The sequence below is a fragment of the Phycomyces blakesleeanus genome (assembly GCF_001638985.1).
Source record: "Phycomyces blakesleeanus NRRL 1555(-) unplaced genomic scaffold PHYBLscaffold_1, whole genome shotgun sequence".
In the NCBI taxonomy this organism is placed as follows: domain Eukaryota; kingdom Fungi; phylum Mucoromycota; class Mucoromycetes; order Mucorales; family Phycomycetaceae; genus Phycomyces; species Phycomyces blakesleeanus.
In genome coordinates this window covers 3556527-3579457 of record NW_017265134.1, presented here as the reverse complement: position 1 = coordinate 3579457, position 22931 = coordinate 3556527, and the positions used below count along the sequence as shown (strand labels likewise).

At 31.6% G+C, this 22931-nt stretch overlaps 7 protein-coding genes across 7 annotated transcripts; 4 read left to right on the top strand and 3 right to left on the bottom strand.

Annotated features, from left to right (window-relative positions):
• Nucleotides 1-1743: 1743 nt before the first annotated feature.
• On the top strand, nucleotides 1744-4217 carry PHYBLDRAFT_184589 (hypothetical protein; the record flags this gene model as incomplete). The annotated part of the gene is made up of 4 exons (XM_018438957.1): nucleotides 1744-1807; nucleotides 1894-1977; nucleotides 2071-2684; nucleotides 2802-4217. The coding sequence occupies 4 exons, from the start codon at nucleotides 1744-1746 to the stop codon at nucleotides 4089-4091; spliced, it is 2052 nt and encodes a 683-aa protein (XP_018299388.1). The 3' UTR covers nucleotides 4092-4217.
• Nucleotides 4218-4855: 638 nt separating this feature from the next.
• PHYBLDRAFT_161959 (hypothetical protein) lies at nucleotides 4856-5790 on the top strand (the record flags this gene model as incomplete). The annotated part of the gene is made up of 5 exons (XM_018434539.1): nucleotides 4856-4916; nucleotides 4956-5008; nucleotides 5303-5315; nucleotides 5496-5608; nucleotides 5713-5790. 5 exons carry the CDS (start codon nucleotides 4856-4858, stop codon nucleotides 5788-5790), a joined length of 318 nt encoding a protein of 105 aa, XP_018299387.1.
• Nucleotides 5791-5954: 164 nt separating this feature from the next.
• PHYBLDRAFT_69845 (hypothetical protein) lies at nucleotides 5955-6482 on the bottom strand (the record flags this gene model as incomplete). Its single annotated transcript, XM_018442174.1, has 3 exons — nucleotides 5955-6023; nucleotides 6130-6412; nucleotides 6439-6482. 3 exons carry the CDS (start codon nucleotides 6480-6482, stop codon nucleotides 5955-5957), a joined length of 396 nt encoding a protein of 131 aa, XP_018299386.1.
• Nucleotides 6483-7002: 520 nt separating this feature from the next.
• Nucleotides 7003-7264, bottom strand: PHYBLDRAFT_138893 (hypothetical protein; the record flags this gene model as incomplete). Its single annotated transcript, XM_018430100.1, has 2 exons — nucleotides 7003-7174; nucleotides 7254-7264. 2 exons carry the CDS (start codon nucleotides 7262-7264, stop codon nucleotides 7003-7005), a joined length of 183 nt encoding a protein of 60 aa, XP_018299385.1.
• A 377-nt stretch (nucleotides 7265-7641) lies between these two features.
• Nucleotides 7642-8770, top strand: PHYBLDRAFT_138892 (hypothetical protein; the record flags this gene model as incomplete). The annotated part of the gene is made up of 3 exons (XM_018430099.1): nucleotides 7642-7662; nucleotides 7743-7951; nucleotides 8029-8770. The coding sequence occupies 3 exons, from the start codon at nucleotides 7642-7644 to the stop codon at nucleotides 8768-8770; spliced, it is 972 nt and encodes a 323-aa protein (XP_018299384.1).
• Nucleotides 8771-16423: 7653 nt separating this feature from the next.
• PHYBLDRAFT_8100 (cyclin) lies at nucleotides 16424-16843 on the bottom strand (the record flags this gene model as incomplete). Its single annotated transcript, XM_018443603.1, has 2 exons — nucleotides 16424-16540; nucleotides 16655-16843. Coding segments are annotated over 2 exons (306 nt in total), but the record flags the coding sequence as incomplete, so codon positions are not given.
• Nucleotides 16844-18714: 1871 nt separating this feature from the next.
• On the top strand, nucleotides 18715-21188 carry PHYBLDRAFT_69842 (hypothetical protein; the record flags this gene model as incomplete). Its single annotated transcript, XM_018442173.1, has 11 exons — nucleotides 18715-18886; nucleotides 18945-18984; nucleotides 19138-19236; nucleotides 19290-19363; nucleotides 19480-19731; nucleotides 19823-19862; nucleotides 19935-20089; nucleotides 20316-20438; nucleotides 20580-20676; nucleotides 20838-20882; nucleotides 21044-21188. 11 exons carry the CDS (start codon nucleotides 18715-18717, stop codon nucleotides 21186-21188), a joined length of 1242 nt encoding a protein of 413 aa, XP_018299382.1.
• Between the last annotated feature and the right edge of the window lie 1743 nt (nucleotides 21189-22931).

Here is a 22931-nt window from a genome sequence, read left to right as displayed (position 1 = left end):
CCATTCTTGTGTACCAATAGTATATATATATACCAAGTTTTCCAAGGTGACAAATCAAGTTTAATTAGAAAGAATTCTCTTTGTGGGTGTATGGCAATAATCAAAATATACTACACGCGCCTGATATATATATATATATATATAAATATATATAAAAACATGTAATTTTCTGTGTAGTATCAGTATAATAATAAGAATATCTTTATTTATCCATAGAGAAAATTAACTATACTAATATTCCAATTCAATATTCGATAAGAAGCATCCCTTATTCTCACATACAATAGAAAGAAAGGTATTTTGTTATTGAGAGAGAGATAGAGAAATCTATATTATGTAATACAATATCAACCTTCGCCCGATTTCAAACACTGTTGGGACAATCTGGTCAATTGCAGAAACAAATCTCATATTCATAGAGAGGAACATTAGTTACTTTTGGTATTGGAAAACTAAACCACAAAACAAAATTAGCTGAGAGATTATATATATCTGATCAAATGAAAGTAGTATAAATGGCTTTTGACTAGCATAAGATAATAAAGTCTGTAAATCGCTGCCATTTACTCTACCAAGAATTTTCTTTTTTAGGCTTTTAATTCTTTGCTGTGTTAAGCAGCTATTCTCTTATAAGATATATTAAAGAGTCATGATTGTGACCGTAAGAAAGAAAGAAAAGAAAGTTAAACGTTAATTAAAATAGCAACCAAAAAAAAATCTGAACCAAAACTACAAGATCATTTTTAATTCTGAGCCTATTTATTAGGTGGAACTCAAAAAGTGGGTATGATTCCCCCACCAAGTATATATATATATATATATTAAAATATAAAAGCTACTCTAAAAAGATAGTCTAAACACAAAAATAATTGTCAATTGGTTTGCTGGATACTACTGGCATATTTGTTCAGATACATTAATATAAATATTACTTTGAAAATTATTTTGAAGATCTTGTTTGATGCGAAATTTGCACAAGGATTTACAAAGCTCCAGATCCTAGAATACCGCTTTTCATGCTAACAGAATGTGTGCTGGTAAATTTGGAAGGCGTGCATGGACAAAGCCCTTTTTGTTTTTCTTTTGTTACATTTAAAAAAAATCGGGGTTTATTAATATCAGGCTCTTGAGCTCGATACATTAGAATATCTGGGGTGAAAAGAGCTCTTTTTTTTTTTACTACTTGGCTTGTTTAGATATATGTCTACACTTCTCTTTGTTGGTTTTGTGATGTCAATTTGTACCTAACTTTAGGAATTTATGAATTAAAGAAAGATTTTTTCATTATGGCTTGTCTATAATCCTACAAGTCGGGTAGATCAATTTTTTTTCTACCTTTTTTTAAAAAAAGTTTCTTCATAAATAAATAATAAAATATCCAAAAAAAAACATCAAATAGTTTAGCAAAATCTTTAAACAAATGTCATGTCTGTTTCTATAGCTTGTCACACTAAAGGTTTTTTTTGTTTTTTTTTTACCAATAATCCTGAGCTAATGATAAAAATTCCACACGAACAAATACTAATCGGAAAGTGTACAATATTATTATTTCTTCGGATAGTTTCTAAATAATTTATGGAAATGGTGCACTATATTAAACTTTGTAATTCTTGTTCAACTGGGGTGTTGAATATTTAAGAAGAAGAAGAATAAAAAAAAAGCTTATTTTTATTTTATTATAAAAGCCTTTGAATTAATTACTTCCTCGTTCTTCTCATTATTATTATTTTCTCAAATTTTATGATGCCTATAGACCTCAACAACCAAACCATACAAGTCCCGGATTCTAAGAGACCTGGTCAAACAGGTAAAGAAAATACAGTACAGCTAACAAACATAGTCAAAGTTCTTGTATAAATATACAATCTTTAACTTTATTATTATTGTTTTTAGCCATCTACCGAAATTCAAGCTTTCCTGAACTCATTGAATCTGTAAAGCCAGAGATAAAAACAACTTATGATATTTTTGCGAATGGTAAAATATACATATGATAAATTTCTAGTATTATAATACTAATGTAATATAATGTAATATAATTCTTATTTTATATAATTTTATAATTCTCAGGTTTGTCCATATCGAGAAATAAGCCATGCTTCGGACGCCGTCCATTAATAAACGCACAGACCGGCGAATATGGTCCTTATGAGTGGGAAACTTACCAAGAAGTTTCTGATCGAATCGACAATTTCGGTTCTGGTCTTCTGGACTTATTCGAAAACACCTTGAATATAAAAGACAGCAAAGCCCATCCAGTTGGAATATGGTCTGTCAATCGCCCTGAGTGGACTATTACAGATATCACCTGTAGTGCCTATTCACTCTTTATTGTGGCACTATACGACTCACTCGGTCCCGAAGCTGTTGAATATGCGATCAATCACTCCGAACTTCAGATTGTCGTTTGCTCAATCGAACATATCCCAAAACTCTTAAAAATAAGCGAGAAAATCCCCAGTCTCAAGGTGATCATCTCATTAGATCCATTCGAGGGTCCTGGTTCCATCATATCTACTCTAGACACCGATATTATTGCTATGGCTGCAGAAAAGAACATCCACCTGGTCGAGTTCAAAGCGGTAGAAAAATTAGGCGAGACAAAGAAGAAACCTCATCGTTGTGCAGCACCAGACGACCTAACTTGTATTATGTACACAAGTGGAACAACAGGTTTACCAAAGGTTAGTTAATAATATATATATAATACCTATATATTTGTGTATCTCTAATGCAATTAATAATAATATATATAAATATTTCTTTTTTTTTCTTCCTTAAAAAATTTATAATAACCATAGGGTGCCATGATAACCCAAGATAATTGTGTGATTTCTGTGTCTGCAATATACTTGCGCTACTGCCCAAAACAAACCGACATCAGTATTTCTTATCTTCCTTTGGCACATATTTTTGCACGTTTGGCGGATTGGATGTTGATTTTGGCAGGCTCACAAATTGGTTATTTCCGCGGCGATATGAGCCTATTGATGAACGACATCCAGACACTGCAACCAACCTTTATGATCATCGTTCCCCGTTTGTTGAATCGAATCTACAGCAATATTGCGCAGGCAACAATACTAGCTCCTGGTATCAAGGGTGCTATTGCTCGTAAAGCCGTTTCGGCCAAAATCGAGCGTCTTTCAAGCGGTGGTGGTGTCAACCACGCATTCTGGGATCCACTGATTTTCAACAAGATTAAGTCCGTGCTGGGTGGCAGAGTTCGTACCATGATTACTGGTGCTGCGCCAATTGCCAATGATATTCTTCAATTTATGCGAATCGTTCTTGGGTGCTCACTTGTCGAAGGCTATGGTGCAACAGAAACATCTGCAGCTGCAACCGGACAGGATCTCACAGAGTACACAGCTGGCCATGTTGGTGCGCCCTTCCCAGCAAATGAAATCAAATTAGTAGATATACCAGATATGAATTACTTGTCAACCGACAAACCTTTCCCTCGTGGTGAAGTGTGTGTGCGCGGTAGAAATATATTTATTGGATACTACAAAGACGAAGAGAAGACTCGAGAGGTACTGGATAGCGAAGGATGGTATCACACTGGCGATGTTGGCGCAATTAATGAACGTGGCTGTCTCCGACTGATTGATCGCAAAAAGAACATCTTCAAGCTGGCTCAGGGAGAATATATTGCTCCTGAGAAAATTGAAAATATTTACGTCAAAGAACCGCTTGTGTCTCAGATCTTTGTTCACGGCGATTCGCTGCAACCCTGTTTGGTGGCTGTAATTGTACCAGATCCAGTCGCATTGAATAAATTAGCACAACAAGTTGTTCCGGAAGAAACCCTTGATTATCAGGGTCAGTGTGACAACCCTGCCATTCAAGAAGCCGTCTTGACTCAGCTAAATTACGCAGCTAAAAAAGGAGGCTTGCTTGGATTTGAAATGGCCAAAGCCATCTATCTGGAAACCGACCCATTTTCAACTGAGAACGATATCTTGACACCGAGTTTCAAGCTCAAGCGCCATCAGGCCATGATTCATTACGAGAAGCGGATTGCAGAGCTATATGGCAAATTGGACATCAAGAATGAAAAGGCAATTTTCAACAAACAACAACAATAGTAATAATAATAATTTAAAAGCTTAGTAAATAGCTAGAAGTAATACGGTACATTTTTAATATGAAAATATAAACATATAAACATATATACATATTTTATGATTTATACATCTATACATTACAAATTTAGACAAAAGATTTTTGCGCAAGTAAATCTTAATAGCGTATTTTTCCTGTGATGAGAATCTAATAGACAAAAACGAGTAGAGTCTTTGGAAAACACTGCTCCACTTGGAATTTCGCTTTGACTGTAGAGAACCTGCACTGGAAATCATCTTTGATCATCTTTAAGCATTGACCTGTCTTCTTCACTTCACGATTAGTCAAAAAAAAATTAAGCGAAATAGCTAGTTTAACGTCAAATGCATATCTAACATCAATGAATGATAATGAAATATTTTGGGATGACCAGCAATATCAGAGTCAACTTCAAATACTGTTATTCGCCAAACTTTTTTTTTCCTTGTTCACAAGTAAAAGATATATCTATCCACGGCAAGAGTCTCTTGTAACCTTCATTTTCTTGTAAAACACAAAAATAATTTGATATAAGCAGTTGGATCAAATATTTTTCTGAATCATTAAATTCTTTGAGTATCACCTATGCTTGTAATCCAAGCATACAAATCAAACTACTTGTATTTTGCCACAAGCTAACTGTATTAGATATAAAAAATGGTAAAAGCATACAGTAGCCGTATTTATCATGCCAATAATATATATAATAATATCTATATTAGACATATTGTCACTGAGTAGATGAATAATGCTAGCGCCGATAACCAGTTGGGCTAAAGTAATCAAGAACAGCTATCTCAATCCAACTAGTAATATGTGTTCTAAAACAAAACAAGCATAATAATTAGATTTTTGGCATGGGGACTTGGATGAAGTGCCATTGAATTTGCCCATAGATACTGTAAGGTCTTTAAAGAAAAGGACGGGAAAAGAGATCTTCAAAATGGTTCCATGATATTTTAATTCAAATCTGTTGAAAGCCATTTTATTGAATACAAATGGGAGGGTACATCCAATCTGTATTAATTACCTAATTCTGATACTAAACGAAGACAAAGATTAGAATAATTTCACTTGGTTTGTAAAATAATTTAATAAATAAGATGTTTGTAATAAAGTATGCTTTATAAAGATAACAAATATCTGCAGTGATAGTTTGAATTTCTCTTTATTCATTGTTATGTTGTTTTATTAGCAGATGTACTTATGTACATAAACTCTGAGTAACCTGCCCTTACTATTGTTTAGTCAATAAAGCACAATATTTGTATTCAATCTTACTATGAGACTTGAAATCAATTTTATACTCTTCAGCCAATAGAGTGATATTTAAATATACATCAGATATATTGATACGCTTTGAATCCCTTATTCCCAATCAATTACAGTCAAAGCTCGATATAGTGATATGGATGGTGGACAGAAATTTTATCACTATCACTATATCGAGCGTGTTTTTTTCTTACTCCGCGAATTATTTAGTGATATTTCTAATGCCGCTGTGAGTGACTACTGTTTTCTAATAGGATTTATAGTATTTTGTCTAAGAAACTGGGCTTGCTTTAAAATGCTAAATAAAATATATACTACATTTATTTTTTATAGTACAAAAATAAACTCAGAGCTCGATATAGTGATACTGGTGGATTCAAATTTTATCACTATCCCTATATCGAAAAATAGTGATAATAAGCAGGCACGGGCCCAAATTTTCCAAAAAATTATCACTATATCGCGATTATCACTATATCGAATATCACTATACCGAGCTTTGACTGTACATGAAAATAATATTAAAAATATCAGTATTAGTTATTATTTTTGAGCCCAAATCAAAACGGTTATATTCATAAAAACATATTAAGATATTTTTCGATATTTTGGACATTGATCACAAATTGCTGTGTATTGAAATCCTTTTTGGCATCATTTTTTGCGATAATTTAAATAAATATAATAGAGAGAAGTTCAACTAATTAAACATAAATGCCCCAGTGCGCAAGAAGTCGGACTTGCATGTACCAAAAATGAATTGGCAACAGCATCAAACACGTTGTTGTCTTTTAGACTATAGGGGCCACTGATAGAGATCATCAGAACTGTGGACAAGAGCCTAAACCCTACGTAGACCATCGCACATAAATTGATAGTTTTTAAAATTTTAGCATAATTAACTTCTTCGTGAAGAGCAACTAGTACTGGAATAACATTATCATTCTTCGCATCTCGCGTGACATACAAAGTATATGCGTTGTTGGTGGTAGTCCATTTGGCGTGAGCTAGAATATAACTGTAGACTGGAATACTTGATTTCACATATAAGCAATTTACATGTTAAACATATACCATGACTTTATACGAGTGATAATATACATTGCTAGCTAGATAATGAACAACCAAATATATAATCTTCGAGTGGTATAACACCAATTTGCTCGTAAGATATTTTCGCCAGGATCTTATTTTAAAGGCCAGATAGGATATTTTTCTTCGAGCAATGCTGAATGGGCCATTTAATTAAACAGATTAGTTTTTTGATTGCCTACCAAACTAACTCACAGTTTTGAAGGAGTATTTTGCTATGCGAGAACAAATTGTCTGTAGGGATCCTTGTGCTCAAGAGAGTTGGTGAACTTTTATTGCTGTGAAGAAAATATGACGTCGTAACTTTTGTTTTGGATTTTATTTATTATATGGTGTGTTTGAGATTTTTATATTTTTTAAAGTGAAAGATGATGGTTTGAAAGAGTGGTCGAAAGGGTAGGTAGGACATATAGGGAGACCGTTACATATTGACTAATTCTTCACATCGTCTTCTACGACCAAAGTGAGATAAGTGCGAAAGAGCTGTGTGCTATGAGATGAAGAAGAAAAGAAAGACGTGGCAAAAGAATTCTAAGCAATCCTGTCACTTCCACTGTCACCGTCACCGATACCGATACCAACACCATCCATAATAATAAACTTTTTATTTCTAATTGAGGTTAATACCCTTTCAGTCTTTTCACTAAACCCAAGGTGACTACCACCACTTTTTCCGATCCCATTTGGACTTGGTTTGGATTGCCTGTAATGCCCTTTTAAGCGTGTGTATCACTTCTACAGAATTCGACACAATTTATCAAGAGTCTATCGGGACCACTTACATGTCAGTCATTCTGTGGGTAAATACTGGTCTAGCAGCAATTCGTTTATTAACTTCTTTAGCCTACCTAATACCTTGTTTATTTTTATCTGTATAAAATAAAAAATTCTGTTATATGTGATATATATCTGTGTGTGTGCATACATTTGTGTATATACGTTTATGCGTATCGATTGCGAAAATAAACATAGAAAAGCAATAAACGTAAGCGATTTAATTTTCCAGCTCACAGATCAAAAGTAGTTAATTCAACTTAATTAGCGAAAATCACAAAACTAAAAGCTGTAAATTAATATATATATACACATTATAAATGGATATATTGCATAGATTTATTACATACCACACCCAATTTTTTGACTTTCTTCCCAGAGTATCTCTCATTTACCATGTCTCCTAGCGTTATTTTGGTAAAAAAGCTAAAGAAACAGAACTTGTTTTTCACTTGAATCATATATTGAACATGTTTCCTTTTTCTTTTCACGAATAGCACTGGTACCCTGAATCACTCTTCGCCCAAAAGATTGCATGGGATCTCAACTACAAGAAGGTTGATTACAAGACAGTCTTGATCAACATGATTGAGCCTCGTCCTCTACGCAGACCGCTTGATGGTGGCTACCGTAAAACTCCAATTCTCCAAATCAATAACCACATCTTTTGTGATACAAAGGTGATTATTGCTGAACTTGAGAAAAGGTAAACCCACAAAATATATCTCAAGACAGCATTGTCATTGACCTACTTTTTCTGAAATTACATCTATCTGATCTTAGATACCCTGAACCCTCATTTTATCCCGCTACCCGATCGGGACAGGCCACAGAAGCTCTTTGTAAGGCCTTTAGCCAATGGACCGACAGTACACTACTTTTCGCACTCGTCTCTCAATGCGGTTCCATGAAGCTCCCAGAGGGTTTTGCAAATGACCGGGCTGCTTACCTTGGAAAAGAAATTGACTTTGCCCAAATGGCTGAAATTGCTCCTTTTTTGAAACTTGAGATCCAGGCTCAATTCGAGGTTGCCGAGCAACTGCTCTTGGAGAACGACCAAGGTAGCAAAGAATGGGTTTTGGGTACCCAGCTTCCTTCAATGGCAGATTTCCATTTTGCGACCGATACTATGTTTGCTGGAGGACTTATGGGCGAGACTTGGCTAAAGGAAAATTTCCCTAAGCTTGCGGCACACAAGGCTCGTGTTCTCAATATTGGAAACTATGAGAGGATCAAAAGTATGCCAAGCATTTCTGCAGAAGAGGCACTTGAAATTGCTAAGAAGGAAGGTCTGGAGTTTGAGGGAGAGGTTAAGCCAACTGGGACTTCCTTGAAGACTGACATGCTTGTGTCTGTTACTCCGGTAGACACTGGGAAGATCCCTGTAGTTGGATCACTTGTGCATTTGACAAGCCAGGAAGTTGTCTTAAAACATATCGATCAGGAATCATCTCTAGAAGTTTTTATTCATTTCCCTGTTATTGGATTTGCCATTGTTCCTGTTCCTGTTCCAGCTGACCTTTAGAATAATAGTAATTTATAAAGTATATACCTTGTCTAGTTATATAGATATTCTGGCTGCTATATATATATATATATCAATTGGAATTTTCTGTAAGAAATAACAAACCTATATAGTGTTTATTTTTTATTTTTTTTATTTATCTCACTATTATTCTTTGTGATGTTCTGTGCTAATTAATTACAAAATTTACAATCACACAGTCGAATAATATTTGGTGCATATATCCTTTTAATATCTGAGATTTAAACAAGACCTTGTAGTAGAAATATCGGTATTATCACTTTTAAATCTATTGATATCTCCACGAATATTGACTCGCTGCTGGTCAGACAAGTACTAAACATGCTGGATTAGCGTTCTACACAACTTTACTTTGTAGAAAAAAAATTAATGTTTTTTAGGTGTATGCCTTGAGAAAAAGTGTCATCAAATACGGACTTTTTGGTGCAAATAGATCAGGCTTTACTAGTAAATTGCTTTTTTTTAGAGTGAATAAATCAGATAGTTTGATCAATATTTGAGCAATTGATGTCAAATAACTTTTATATGGTTGATCGCAATGTGTCTAATTAGGTTACTTATATATGTATAAGCTATGTACCCGGTCAGTTTTGATATATAGTTGATTTTCTGTACCTTATTTGACATTTTGATCAAAATAGTCTTTCTTTTTTTTTTGTAAGCAAACGATTTTTTGTTTCAGCAATCAATTCAACAATCTTAAGCTTATATTGTTTATTTATTTAAATGGAATATGCTCTCAGTATTGCTGTTGTTAAGGGAAAATAAATAAAGTACAGTAGCTTCTCGATAATTTCAACCCCTTTTAATTTCACTTTGATAATTTCGAGGCATTTAACTCCCACTTGGCCTTGAAATTATTGAGGGACCACTGTACTTTAATATAACTTTTCTTTGTAGATGAGAACAAGTACCTGTATTTATCGTGTGTTCAGAAAGGAACACAATTGTTTTTGAGGGAGTTTTGTTTGTTTGGATGGTTTGTTTTGAGTACTTTAATATAAACTAAATTATCTTCCTGCAAAATATAATAAACCCCGATCTGCAAACAGCTTGGAAAGATCGAGGCTCAAAGAAAAAGAAAATAACTATCAAGCGTGTAACGAGATATCTTGGCATAGTAGTTTCCTTCTGAAAGGCTTTACAAAATTCTATAAAATAAAATCAAGCTTTTGTAAAGCCTTCCTTTGTATTTCTTCTGTATCCTATATTTTTTAATATTAAAACGTATATATACTTTTTGGTATCATATATAAAGCTTTAGATATTATCATCATATTAGAAAGACAGGATGAAATTAGAGATCATGTGATTTAGCCCTTCTAATCGGTCACGTGTTCTCTAATTTACTTGCTATTTCTCACTAAAATAAAATGTAAAAACCTATACTACTTGGTAATTGTGTGCCGTACACTATTACCAGTAGGGAACAGTTACATAGAACTTAACGTAGCCCAATGCCCCCCCCCCCCCCCCCAAAGGGAGGGGGGAGCAAAGCTCCTAGTTCTTGTAATAGTCAAAACTCTTTTATATTTCTAAGAAATTAATCAGATATCGACTGTACATATATATGCCAAGTACTTTCAAGACTTTAACAATTTTTAAACGCGTGTGCATTCTGGTTTTTACCCTAAAAACACTTGCTTTCTATCATTAGTGGCTGTTAAAAGGATGCGCGAATCAACATCGGACGTCAGGCTGAATGAGAAAACTATGGAATTGATCTTTAATGCGCAATGGTCTGACAAACTCATTTCTGCAAGAACATTATGAGAGTTATATATAAGCTAATGAGCTATTCACATGAGCAGAATCGTAGTTCTTGATGGTAAATAAGGTTTCGCATCGTTGTCGCTCGTCTTTTTCTGTTTTTTTTGCGTCCTTTTTTGTTTACTTTTTTGCTTTTTTTTTCATAGCCTTTAGCTCTAGTAGTCACATGCATATAAGAATAGTCACGCATTTTTTCTCTTTAGTTTTTTTTTTTTTTATGCAGGCGTACACGTCAATGATGAAAGGTTACAAGAGATGTGAAAAGTAAATGGAAGACTCCATTCACTTTAGTCCTCTTCACTGAAAAGGAACTTGTGAAACTCAACTCCGTTAAAGCAGTTCAAGTGACGATCGACGTTCTTTCAAAAAATGAAAAAAAAAGTGGGTGTTGGGTACCACCACACTCGTCTGTAATGTTTTTGTTTTTTTTTTCATCAATATTGCTCTACAAGATGTGTACTATATAGGATATATCAACCTCGTAGTAGTATTGCCCGATTTCCAGTTGCCAGCACACACTTTAAGGGGATGTTTCATCGATAAAATTTCTTATCCCCAAAACACCAATTTTTTTAATAAGTTTCTACGAGCTTGTTAATCTATCTGGGTTGTGATATCTACCTACTGAAACCATAATATGGCCTTGTTAGAGATACTTCTATCAAGATTCTGGTTTTCTCTTGTGTTTAAGACATCTTGTTAGCGTAACTACGGTTGATCGAAAGTTCTCTCCCATTTTTTTTTTTTTTGGTTTTGGTTTTCTGACAATCTATACGACTTATTGTAAGTTGATTTCCTCTCTAAAATATAGTTTCTATGTCGTTGGTGTTGTTGTCTTTTACATATTACAATACCAAGAATCCGGTTCTTGGGTTCTTTCTTTCGTAAGCTTTGGCGTAAATGCTTGATTTTATCTTTAAAGACCTATTATAATTATAGCTATTATTATTTTAGAATTTAAAGAAATAAGAAAAGTATATGGGGTTTATATTCGATTGAATACTTTGGAACACTTGACACTTTCACTTTCTTTTTTAATTTTATATTATATTTTTTCAATTAATCACACCACTTGAAAGATTTAGTAGTTTTCTACACTCAACCCCCTCAATTTTATATATATACTTCTTTTGTTTCTGTCAATCGACTATTTACAGCCAAAGTGCCGAATATGAACAAGTGAGACTGCATGTTTAAATAAAGACAAGATATTATGTATGTATATGACTTTTTTTTTTTTATTATATAAAGTTTATACTTGATTGTATTTATCAAGTAACTGTTTTTATTTTTGCGAATAAATTTTACTTTCATCAGGTGTATGAAATCACACTTTGTTGTGTGTTCGATCGATGTGTATTGGATCAACAAGTATGCTACAGACACCAATAGCATATTATTATTATATTGATTGTACTAATGAATGGGTTGTTCCAAAGCAGATTCTTGTTTGTTTTGTCAATTTATTCATCGGTAGGATTTAGAGACTTTTATTATGATGATCATAATAACAGCATATTGATAAAACTGCTTATAATTTATTTATTTATTTATTTTTGGATGAACCAATTGGGGAATTAGGTGTAAATTTATATTATATATATATATTTTTTTTTACAGAATAGGTCTGGAAGTAATTACTATGGTTATGATTTTTAGAAGAATTTCAAGAAAGAATACCTACAGCTTGTAATGATCATGAGAGAAATAAAGAAGGAGGTGGGGAAGACTTGGTATGTATTAAGAGTACTATAGAATCAGGTTAGAAAACACAAGAGTCAAGGAGACATACCTTATTATTCTTTCCCCCCAAAAAAGAGAGAGATAGAAGAAGATGTCTTATACTCATCATATCACAACCAGTTGAATTAAAAGATTATTATTTGGTTTGTCCTCCAACCTGACTTTTTTTTTTTTTCTTCTTCATAATCTTATTAATATTTTTCAGTTGCAGACAAATGGGTAAAAATAAAGAAGCTCTAGACACATGGTATTTATATTATTGGTGTTGTTTCTGGTTTGTTGTTTGAAATTCTTTTAAATATATATATATATAAATATTTGGAATGATATTTATTTTTATATAATAAGTAAATAAATAAAGATGTGGTGTACAAGAAGCCTAATTGTTTCAAGTTGATAAATACCAAAATAATATAAAAAAGAAATGGTATGTGATCAAACAATACAATACATTAGAATACACTAGAATACAAGGTAAATTGTCTGTGATTCCCTTTAATAATAAAAAATAAAATAAAAAATAAAAGCCAACACTAGTTGAATTGTTATTATGATAATCATAATTATAATTAATAGTATTAATTTGACAAAAAAAGCTAATATTCTGGAAATGAGACATTTTGATTTGTCAGCGTGGCAACAACAACAAAGAAAGAAAAAGAAATGTAACCCATCTGGCTGTGTACAAAATACAAAAATAAGATAGAAAGATGTGTATTATTTTTATTATCATTTTTGAGTATAGCTCGGATAGAAGGGAAAAGGAAATAAGTCTTGGTGTAAAAGAACAGAGACAGAGACAGACAGGGAGAAAGATAGAAATAAACCTATTGGATTGGATATCACAATCAGGTCATTTTTTATTTTATCGATGCTATACATTAGTGCGTGCATGCAACCATGCAACCATGCAACCATGCGAGCGTTCGTTCGTTCGTTCGTTCGTTCGTTCGTTCGTTTGTGCGCTTGTCTGTGTATGCGTGTGAGTTAATACTTGAAACACATTACATATTTGCACTCATCTGTAATAGAAACACCTGCTAGACTCTGGAAAATGATTTATTTATTTATTTATTTATTTATTTGTCTGTTTTGTGTACAGTACAGCCGATGTTTATGAAAATGAACCTCTTTATTGCTCTATTTGGTTATTTGGCTATTTGGCTATTTGGCTATTACAGATGTTATGTATTTTAAGATTGTATGATTATATACAAAGAAGACCAAGTCTAGACAATTGTCTATTAGTATTATGCAACGTATTTAAATAATAGCATTATTAAGTTTAAGAGAAGAAGAAAAAGGAAATTATAAGGTTTCCCATGGCTGATTATTTTATAGCATTAAACTTTCATATATTTTTTTGCACGTTTATTGCTCTATAAAGAACTGCAGACCGTGAATAACAAGATACGAATAGTAAACGAATTATTATGTAATTCATGGTACTTTGTGCCGAGTGCTATATATTTCTTTCTTTCTTTATTTATTCAAGGTTATATATATATATTGGGGAGTGAAAATAAAAATAAAAATAAAAGAAAGAAGGAAAGGAAAAGATTGGTCCGGGTTTATATAAGAAAAGGATGCCAAGAATGGTATATTGGTTTACATAAAAGATGATCAACTGACATAAGAAATTGTTTATATTTTATATTATTATTATTATTATTTGCGTCATGATGTTGGTAAGATTGTTTAATCATTTTAGATGTACATCGCCTATTTACCCATACAATCACTCAATCAATTAATAATAGCACTGATTGATTGATCGATCATATATATAAAAAAAAAAGCAAAACAAAAAAGGAGGGGGTTTCACTGAGTAAGAATATATAAATTTGATTGATTTTTGATTTTTGATTTTTGATTTTCTCCGTCTTCCCCCCGAAAAATAAAAATAAAGGAATAGTCATCCTAATACTAATGATAATATTTGGCTATTATAAATTATATATATATTGTGTATACCCAAGAAAAAAACAAGGGTTCTTGTACTTAAAAAAAAAAATTTTTTTTTGTTATTCTATCCGTCATTTACCACACGCACTATGCGTAAATCTAAAAAAGGATATAAATATATATATATATATTTTGTATTTTGAATGTAGTACAGAGACCAGCAAGATACAGGTTCGGTCAAGTGCTGTTGTACAAAAAAGAAAATATACATGTGCTGGATATATAAAGTCCAAAAAGGTGCGTCAAATATCATACAGATTTACAACAATCCACAAGCTGGGTCTATTATATATTATAATATGTGTACAAATACAAATACTTGTTCAACTATCACTGTAGTAATACCAACAGTTTTATACTAGTAATATAATTGCAAGAAAGATCATCGGATACATTAATATTAATATAAATAAACAAAATAAAATAAAATAAAATAAAATAGCAAGACAGGCAGCTCTATCGAAACAACAAGCAAGAGGTTTTCTTTTTTAGATTTAGATTTAGATTTAGATTTAGATTTAATTCTGGCCAAAGCCGAGTTGTACAAGAATACAAATCATGGAGAATTCGATTGGTATTTTACTTTTATTATTTGAAAAGTTTGTATATGTCTGAATGAATGAATGAATGTCTGAATGAATGTCTTAATGAATACAACCTTGGTCGGTCATCAATCGAATAATAGTAATAACCAAAAAAAAAAAAAAAAACAATATACACAAATCTTCATCTCTCATTCTTGCTTTTCTTTAGACTTGAAATTCAACTACAAAAGTTATGTATTTGATTCTTTTATATATATATATTATTTATTTGTGTATCCTATCAAAAAGTTTACAATTTACAGTCAAATAGCCGAAATTGATATGAATGTTTTGATATTTTTATTATTTTTATTATTATTATCATTATTCTTTTCAGTACAATTCTGATCAATTAATCAATTGGTTACCATTACCATTATCATTAATATCACTATTAATCAGTATATCAACCTCTTGGAATTTTATAAATATATTTATACAAATAAATACAAACAAATGTACATATGTTATGCTATGTTATGCTATGTTATGCTATGTCATGTCATGCACTGTATTGTATTGTATATATAAATAAATAGATAAAGAAATGGATAAATTGAAATAAATAAATAAATAAATAAATAACAATAATTATTATATTTTATTTTATTTTCATTTATATATACATATAATGCGTACGTGCATTTGTGCAGTGCAGTGCAGTGCAGTGCAGTGTAGTGTAGTGTAGTGTAGTGTAGTGTGTGTGTGTATATATATAATAATAATATTTTGTAAATTGTAATAGTAATAATAAATAGATAGATAAAAGACAAAAAAAGAGTATACAATTTTTTTTTGGAATATAGAAAAAAAAAAGAAAGAAAAGAGGTAGAATGCTATGTACAAAATGATGTTGTGTATATATAAAAGAAAAGAAAAGAAAAGATTATTCAATTTCAAGACATCTAACTCTTGCACAGAGCATTGTAGAATGGCTTGTGGACATGGCCGCTACTGCAGCAGCTGCAGGTGCTACAGCAGATGCGGCAGATGTGGTTGAGTAGCTGTAGAGAGACATGGTTGGCAGAGGAGTGGTGGTTGGAGTAGAGTGACGTGACGATGAGGACCAGCTCAAGATTGGTTTCCAGAGTGGATTTTGGCTTGATGACTGGAGAGAATTGGAGTATATCGAAGATGTGCTGGTGTGCAGACTGGTGTGAGAGAATGTTTCTGACGGCGGTGTGTTTGGCAAGTGTCGTTTGGTAATCTGCTCGGGATTGTAGCAATTTGAATCCGTGATTGATGCCTGGTGTGCCGATCGTTTTAAGGACGGTAGGATTGGAAGAGAGTGGGACAGTGGCATTGTGGGTGGCATTGATATTGGCATTATTGACATTATTGACATTACTGACATTGATACTGGCATTTGTTGTTGTTGTTGTTGTTGTTGTTGTTGTGTATATTGATGTGTATGGTGTACCTGAGACTGTTGTTGTTGTTGTTGTTGTTGTTGTGCTAAGGAGGAGGTAGAGGAAGAGTATCTGATGGGTTTGAGGTGGGCTAGACGACTAGGGATCTTGATTGGACGCAGGTGAGATGAAGATAATGGCATCCATTGTTGGCATTGGGTTGCCCAGGAGAAGAATTGTTGATGAGGGACATGGATTCGATAGTTGAGGGCCGACAAGAATTCGACTTCCATTATATTGAGTTCATGGACTGGAATGTGTGATACATCTGCCCAAGTCTTAATAAAGAAAAAAAAAACAAACAAAATATTGCATTGAATTGAATTGAATTGAATTAATATTAATTAATTAATTAATTATTTATTTATTTATTTATTTATTTAATTTCTTACCTTGTTTGTGAATGTATTGTCATCAAGATATTTGTTGGCCAGTACTAGTGCTGTAGTGAATAGTCGAACTTCTGATCCAATTGAGCCCTGGACAAATGGATATGCTTCCCTGAGTCGGTTGACATAGTAGAGTGCCAAGACAATGCATGCGCATGAAATCTGGGTTGCTTTGATGAGTTGCTGACAAAAGACTTTAAAGGTTCCTTGGCGTTTTGGATGAATAAATGAATTTTGTTGTTGTTGTTGCTTGTGTATTCCGGTGGATGTTCCAGCCCAGATATTTGGGACTGCAAATGCACAGAGGTCTGCTAATTGGCTGGTGTTTGTACATGACAAAAGTGCTGCTGAAGAGGATGGATAGATTGAATCGTTTGGACAAGGTGACATGAGGGATAATTCACAAAATGTTTATAAATATATATATATATATATATATATATTATATTATATTATATATAATTCTTGTTGCTTTTGTTGTTGATATCTATAAAATGATATTGATCGTCTTTGCTTTGCTTTGCTTTTTTTTTGATCGTTTGGTCGGTCTTGATTGGATAGAGTAATTTTAAAAAAGAAAAGAGGGTTTCAATTGATTTTTGTTTTTAATTTTTCAATTTTTCAATTTTTATTTTAATAAAAAAATAAATAAAAATAAAAATAAAAATTGAAATTGAAATTGGAATTGGAATTATATATGTAAAATGAAGAAGAAGAAGAAGAAGAAGAAGGAAGAAGAAGAAATTAAAAAATTAAAAAAAAATTAAAAAATAATAAATAAAAAATAAATAAAAAATAAATAAAAAATAAAAATTATGTTGAATATATACTTTTTATCGTTTATAATAATAACTTTTTTATTTTACTTTACTTTACTTTACTTTGGTTCTATCAAGCCCAAATAAAATTCGGAGCTTTTTTTTTTTTTTTTTTTTTTAGTTCTCATTGTCCCACTTTAAATTTTATTCTAAAAAAAAAAAGGATCTTTGTGCCTCTCTTTAATGTGTTTATTACTCAATGACTCTAGTAAATTACTTGATTACTTGATTGACTTCATCATTTTTCATCTTATAAAATAATATCTGTTTCCTCCCCCCCCTCACTAATCTATCTATCTATTTATCTATCTATCTATCTATCCTCCCCCCCCCCCTCTTCTCCCCCTCTTTTATTTATATTATTGTTATTTTCTTTACATTTTTCATACGTTCCAAATAAAATACACTATTTTTCTTTCTTTATTAGTTAGTCAATCAGTATTGACTATAATAATTAAACAGGATATCTGTCTGTCTAAAGAAAGTAATAATTTCTTAGTCTACAAGATCTTGGGGTTGAATATAATATAAAATAATAATAAAATTAGAATTGGTGGAGAGACAAAGCCATAGATAGATAGAGGGGAACGGGAGCCTTTTTTTTTTCTTTTTTCTTTTTTGTTTATCCTCCTCTTTCTCCTCCTGTGACCCATTATATATTTATTTATTTTTCCCTCTCCTCTCCATCTCCATCTTAAACAATCCATTCATCCCACCCCCTCTTTCCTTCTTTTCCATCCCCCAAAAAAAAATTCTATACATCACTCTTTTTTTTTTTTTTTTTTTTTTTATTTATATATATACTCTATTGTATACTCTATATAAATAATCTAATAATCAAGTACACAAACACACACATTGATGTACATGTGTATACTATAGTATAGTATAGTATAGTGTGCAGTGCAAGTTACAAGTGTTACGTATTTGTGTTTTATAATTTTTTTTCTGTGTTCATCTAAAGTAAGTATGGTAGCTAATGCAAGGTATTCATTCCATGTATAATATTTTATCACCAAGCTCAGTAAACTTTATTTATTTACACATGTATTCTTTTCTATCTTTCTTTTATTTTAATTTGTTGTCAAGGCAACGCGAAACTAAAGAAATATATATATATATAATTGTGACTATCTTTAGAGTGACCAACTTTTTTTTTTAAATAAATAAATAAATAATTTTTTTTTTTACAGTTCTTCTTTTCTTTAACTTTTTTAGTAATTATAAAATAAAATATAGAATAAAATGGGGTCTGAGTCGAGATTGTTTAGTTGGCAAGATATTCCTAATCTTCCTAATCTTCTTGCTGCCGAAAGCATAAAAAAGTTCAATAAATTAGATAAGCAGGGAAAACCATTAGTCCATTCAAACAAAGCAGAGTGGACTGTATTGGCTTGTATATTAGCTGTCTATACCTGTACGTCAAAAAAGAAAATTTAAAATTTAAAATTTAATAAATAAATAAATTGTTGTAGCATCCAAGGATGATTATTCTATTCAAGTCATTTCATTAGGGTAATCTTATATTTATATATATATATATATATATATATATCTTGTACAAAATTATGATTTGATAATAAAAATTATAAATATGCGTTTATTTGCATATATTTAAATATATATATATATATATATATATATATATATTTATGTGTCTATTTACAGCACAGGACTCAAATGCCTGCCCTACAGTAAACTCTGCAAGACTGGAGAACTTGTTAATGACAATCATGCAGAAGTCATTTGTCGGAGAGGCTTTATAAAGTATATATATATTTATAATTATTTATGATTATTTATATCTTTCTTCTTGCAAGGTATGCACTGGAACAAGCAGAGAAACTCAAATCATCTGAAGAGGTCGATAGTCCATTCTATTCTTCAGAGAGTGGTATAAAGTTACGTCCAGAGTATAGCTTTCACATGTACATCAGTCAATCACCATGCAAGTACTTGTTTTCATTTGGCTTATATATAAAAATAAAAATAATAATTTTATTATTATAGGTGGTGATGCTTCAATGTCCATGTTAGCCGAAGCCCAAAAACCCGAATCATTAGAGGCATTCATGGCCGGCAAAAGAAAGCAGGATGTAAATCAAGAACGCCAGCTCCTTGAAAACATTTATGCAAACAAGAAACGCAAGACCACCGTTATTAGTGAGGGCTCAGAGGGCTCAAGAGTCCTGCATCTCAATCCAATGTTTCAAAGGGGTCGCTTTGGATTTGATCATCTGGGTGTACTTCGAACAAAACCAGGTGAGTCTTGTTTATGTATGTTCTTTCTTGTTTGAAACACCCTAAATGTAACATTTTTTTTTATTTATTTATTTTGTGTATGATCAATTAGGCAGAGTTGATTCTGAGCCAACCCTGTCAATGTCCTGCAGGTAAAATAATAAAATAATTATTATTATTTTGTTTTTTTTTTCATTTAAAATCATTTCATTTTATTTACATAGCGACAAGATCGCTCGTTGGAATGTACTTGGGTTACAATCGGCTCTATTGTCCAACATCTTTGAGCCAGTCTATCTAGACTCGATTGTCGTGAGTGACATGTTTGAAAAGGAATCACTTGAGAGAGCCCTTTACGGTAGATTGGAATCACTACAAGGTAGGAATTATTTTCTTGATTCAAGATGCAGGGGTGTATATATGTATTTATTATGTATTTTGGGGGTGGTAAATGTTGAGGTCAAGGGTGAGTTTGAGGGTTAAAGGAGATACATACAAGTAAATAAAGAAATCAATGATGAATGTTAAAAAAGAAACTACATACACATAATGTACTTTTGTATGCATCTGATTTCGTTTTTAAATTATTATTTTTTTTTGGGTAGATTTGCCTGTTCCTTATAGACTTCATCGACCAAAGATATATCCTACAGATATTTCATTTGAAGCATCTAAAAGTGTACTGGAATCTACAGGCAAATATTCAACATTAGTATCAAGCGGGGCAGGTAAGAAAAATAAAATAAGATTATACTTTTTTGGTATCTATCTATATAGGTTAGATTTGAATGGAAATCAAGCAAGTCAAACTAGACGCATTTACCTTACTTTTTTGTTTGTTTGTTTTATTGATCTCACACAAAATGTAGCCATTTCATGGGTTGCAGGAATGCCTAGATCAGAAGTCATTGTGCATGGAAGGAAGCAAGGTGTTCCAAAAGGCAAGCCAACCAACCCAAAAACAAGGTAAATTTATTTATTTATTTTTGCTTTGATATACTTTGATGGTTATGAGGATGATCTCTTCTTACATCTTTATGAAAATAAATTGGTTGTGATAAAAATCAAGGATTTCTATTTTATTTATTAAAATACTAAGCAAATCACATACATACATATATCTTTAGACCTTTAATCTGCAAGCTTTCTTTATTCAATCGATTTCTTTTGAGGTAAAGAATTATAATGATGAAAAAATTAAAAGAGGAGCAAAATCAAAATTTGGGTTTGCTCGTCATTAGTAATATACAAAGTAGCTATATAATCAGTCTTTCTCTTTACTGACCAAGATGATAAACACAATGTAATTAATCTATTGACTTTTCCTTTGTAGCCACAAAGGAGAACCCAAGACATACCTGGAGTGGAAAAGAGAAGCAATTGATTATCAAAAAGCAAAACAATGTCTGCTTGATCAATGTTTCCAGACCTGGGTTCAGACACCTGATGAATATCAAGATTTTTCTTTCATAGAATAATTGAAACCTTTGTTCTTCTAATAGATTTTCGATTATGATTATGATTTTGATTTTGGCGCCAAATATATACATACATACATTAGTATCATTAAGAAACAAATCACTACTACTACTACTACTACTACTACTACTACTAATAATAATAATAATATATGTATCTGTCTGTTTTGTCCAGATTTCAAGGGACAAGGAATGATATTATAAGATTCCATATATTGAATTGGATAAAGAAAGGGATTTATAATTATAATTTTTTACGCCATTGTGCAATATCAATAATAATAAAGACACAAAAACACAAGTGATTTTGTCTGTACGGCTCTCAAGGTCGGGTCTGATCTATCACAAACCAAAACACTACAAACTTGGTTACCCTAACAAAGAACCTTTTCATTTTTTTTTTAAAAAAAAAAAAAAAAAACTCAAAACCTAACCCCCCTTCTATCACTTTTCTTTTCATCCCTCCTTTTTATAGATATAATTCTCCTTGTCTGTTCGGGTAGCCATGCGAATTTGCTTTTTTTTTTTTTTTTTTTTTTTTGGATTTTTGATTTACTTGTCATCATTTTTCATGTACAAAAAAAAAATATTTTTTTATTTTTTATTTTAAATATATTTAAGCTTTTTTTTTGTCCATTTCTTTTTCTTTATGTATATATTTTAGAATAAAAATCAAAAATCCATGTATTTCTATACCGGGAAATATCCCGAGTTCTTCTTCTTCTTCTTCTTCTTCTTCTTCTTTAAACAACAACAGGAACACAAACAATCAAAGCAAAATAAAGCAATAGGATTACAGCTAATAAGCATTAATTATTTCAGCCTCATGGTACATTGTATTTATTTATTATTTTATTTTTTTAAACTTTGATTCTTGATTTTCAAAAGACGAAGAAAAGAAAGGTGCATATAGTACATAAAATGATACCCTTGTTTGATTGAATATTCAATAGTAGAAGCAAAACATACTTGCATTTGTATCCTTTACACTACACTATAGTACAAGTTTATATATGTCAGATACAATATTCAATTAGTAGTTTGTTCATTCATTCATTCACAAGTCAGTTAGTCAGTCAATTGAATTGAATTGAATTGAATTTAGTTCAGCCAAGTTAAACCAGTCAATCGGTCAATCAGTCAATCAATTTATTCTTGATTGCTCTTATTAACATATTTCAATAGGCACACTACACAATACACAATACACAATAGTATGAATGTCATTTTACCCATACCTTAACAATCTTGCCTCCTTGTAATGTAATGTACTGTACTGTAACATAAAACATACACACAATTTAATGTAAGGCAAGGCAATGCAATATCAAGCCTTTTTGTATCTTATTGTTTATTTGACCAGTCAAACTAAAATAACCAACTATCATAGCTGATAATATAAAATATAAAATATATCTAATCCTCCCTCTCTCTTTGTGTGTATGTGTCTACCCCCAAGAAAATAATCATAACATTTCACTCCTTTACTCCCCTTTTTTATTATTATTCCCATTTGCATTCACATTTGCATTTGCATGTACATTTGTACTTTCTTTTATTTATTTAGGTCTGTCTACAATCACAAGTCAATTAGAAATACTTGTAAAAATGTTGTATTCTAATAGAATTACTATAATGAAAAAGAAGGATTTTTTTTTAAAAAAAAAAAAAAGGAGGGGGGGGGGTGGATTAAAAGAATAATATATAAAAATAAAATCAAGATTTATTATTTTCAGCGCCAAT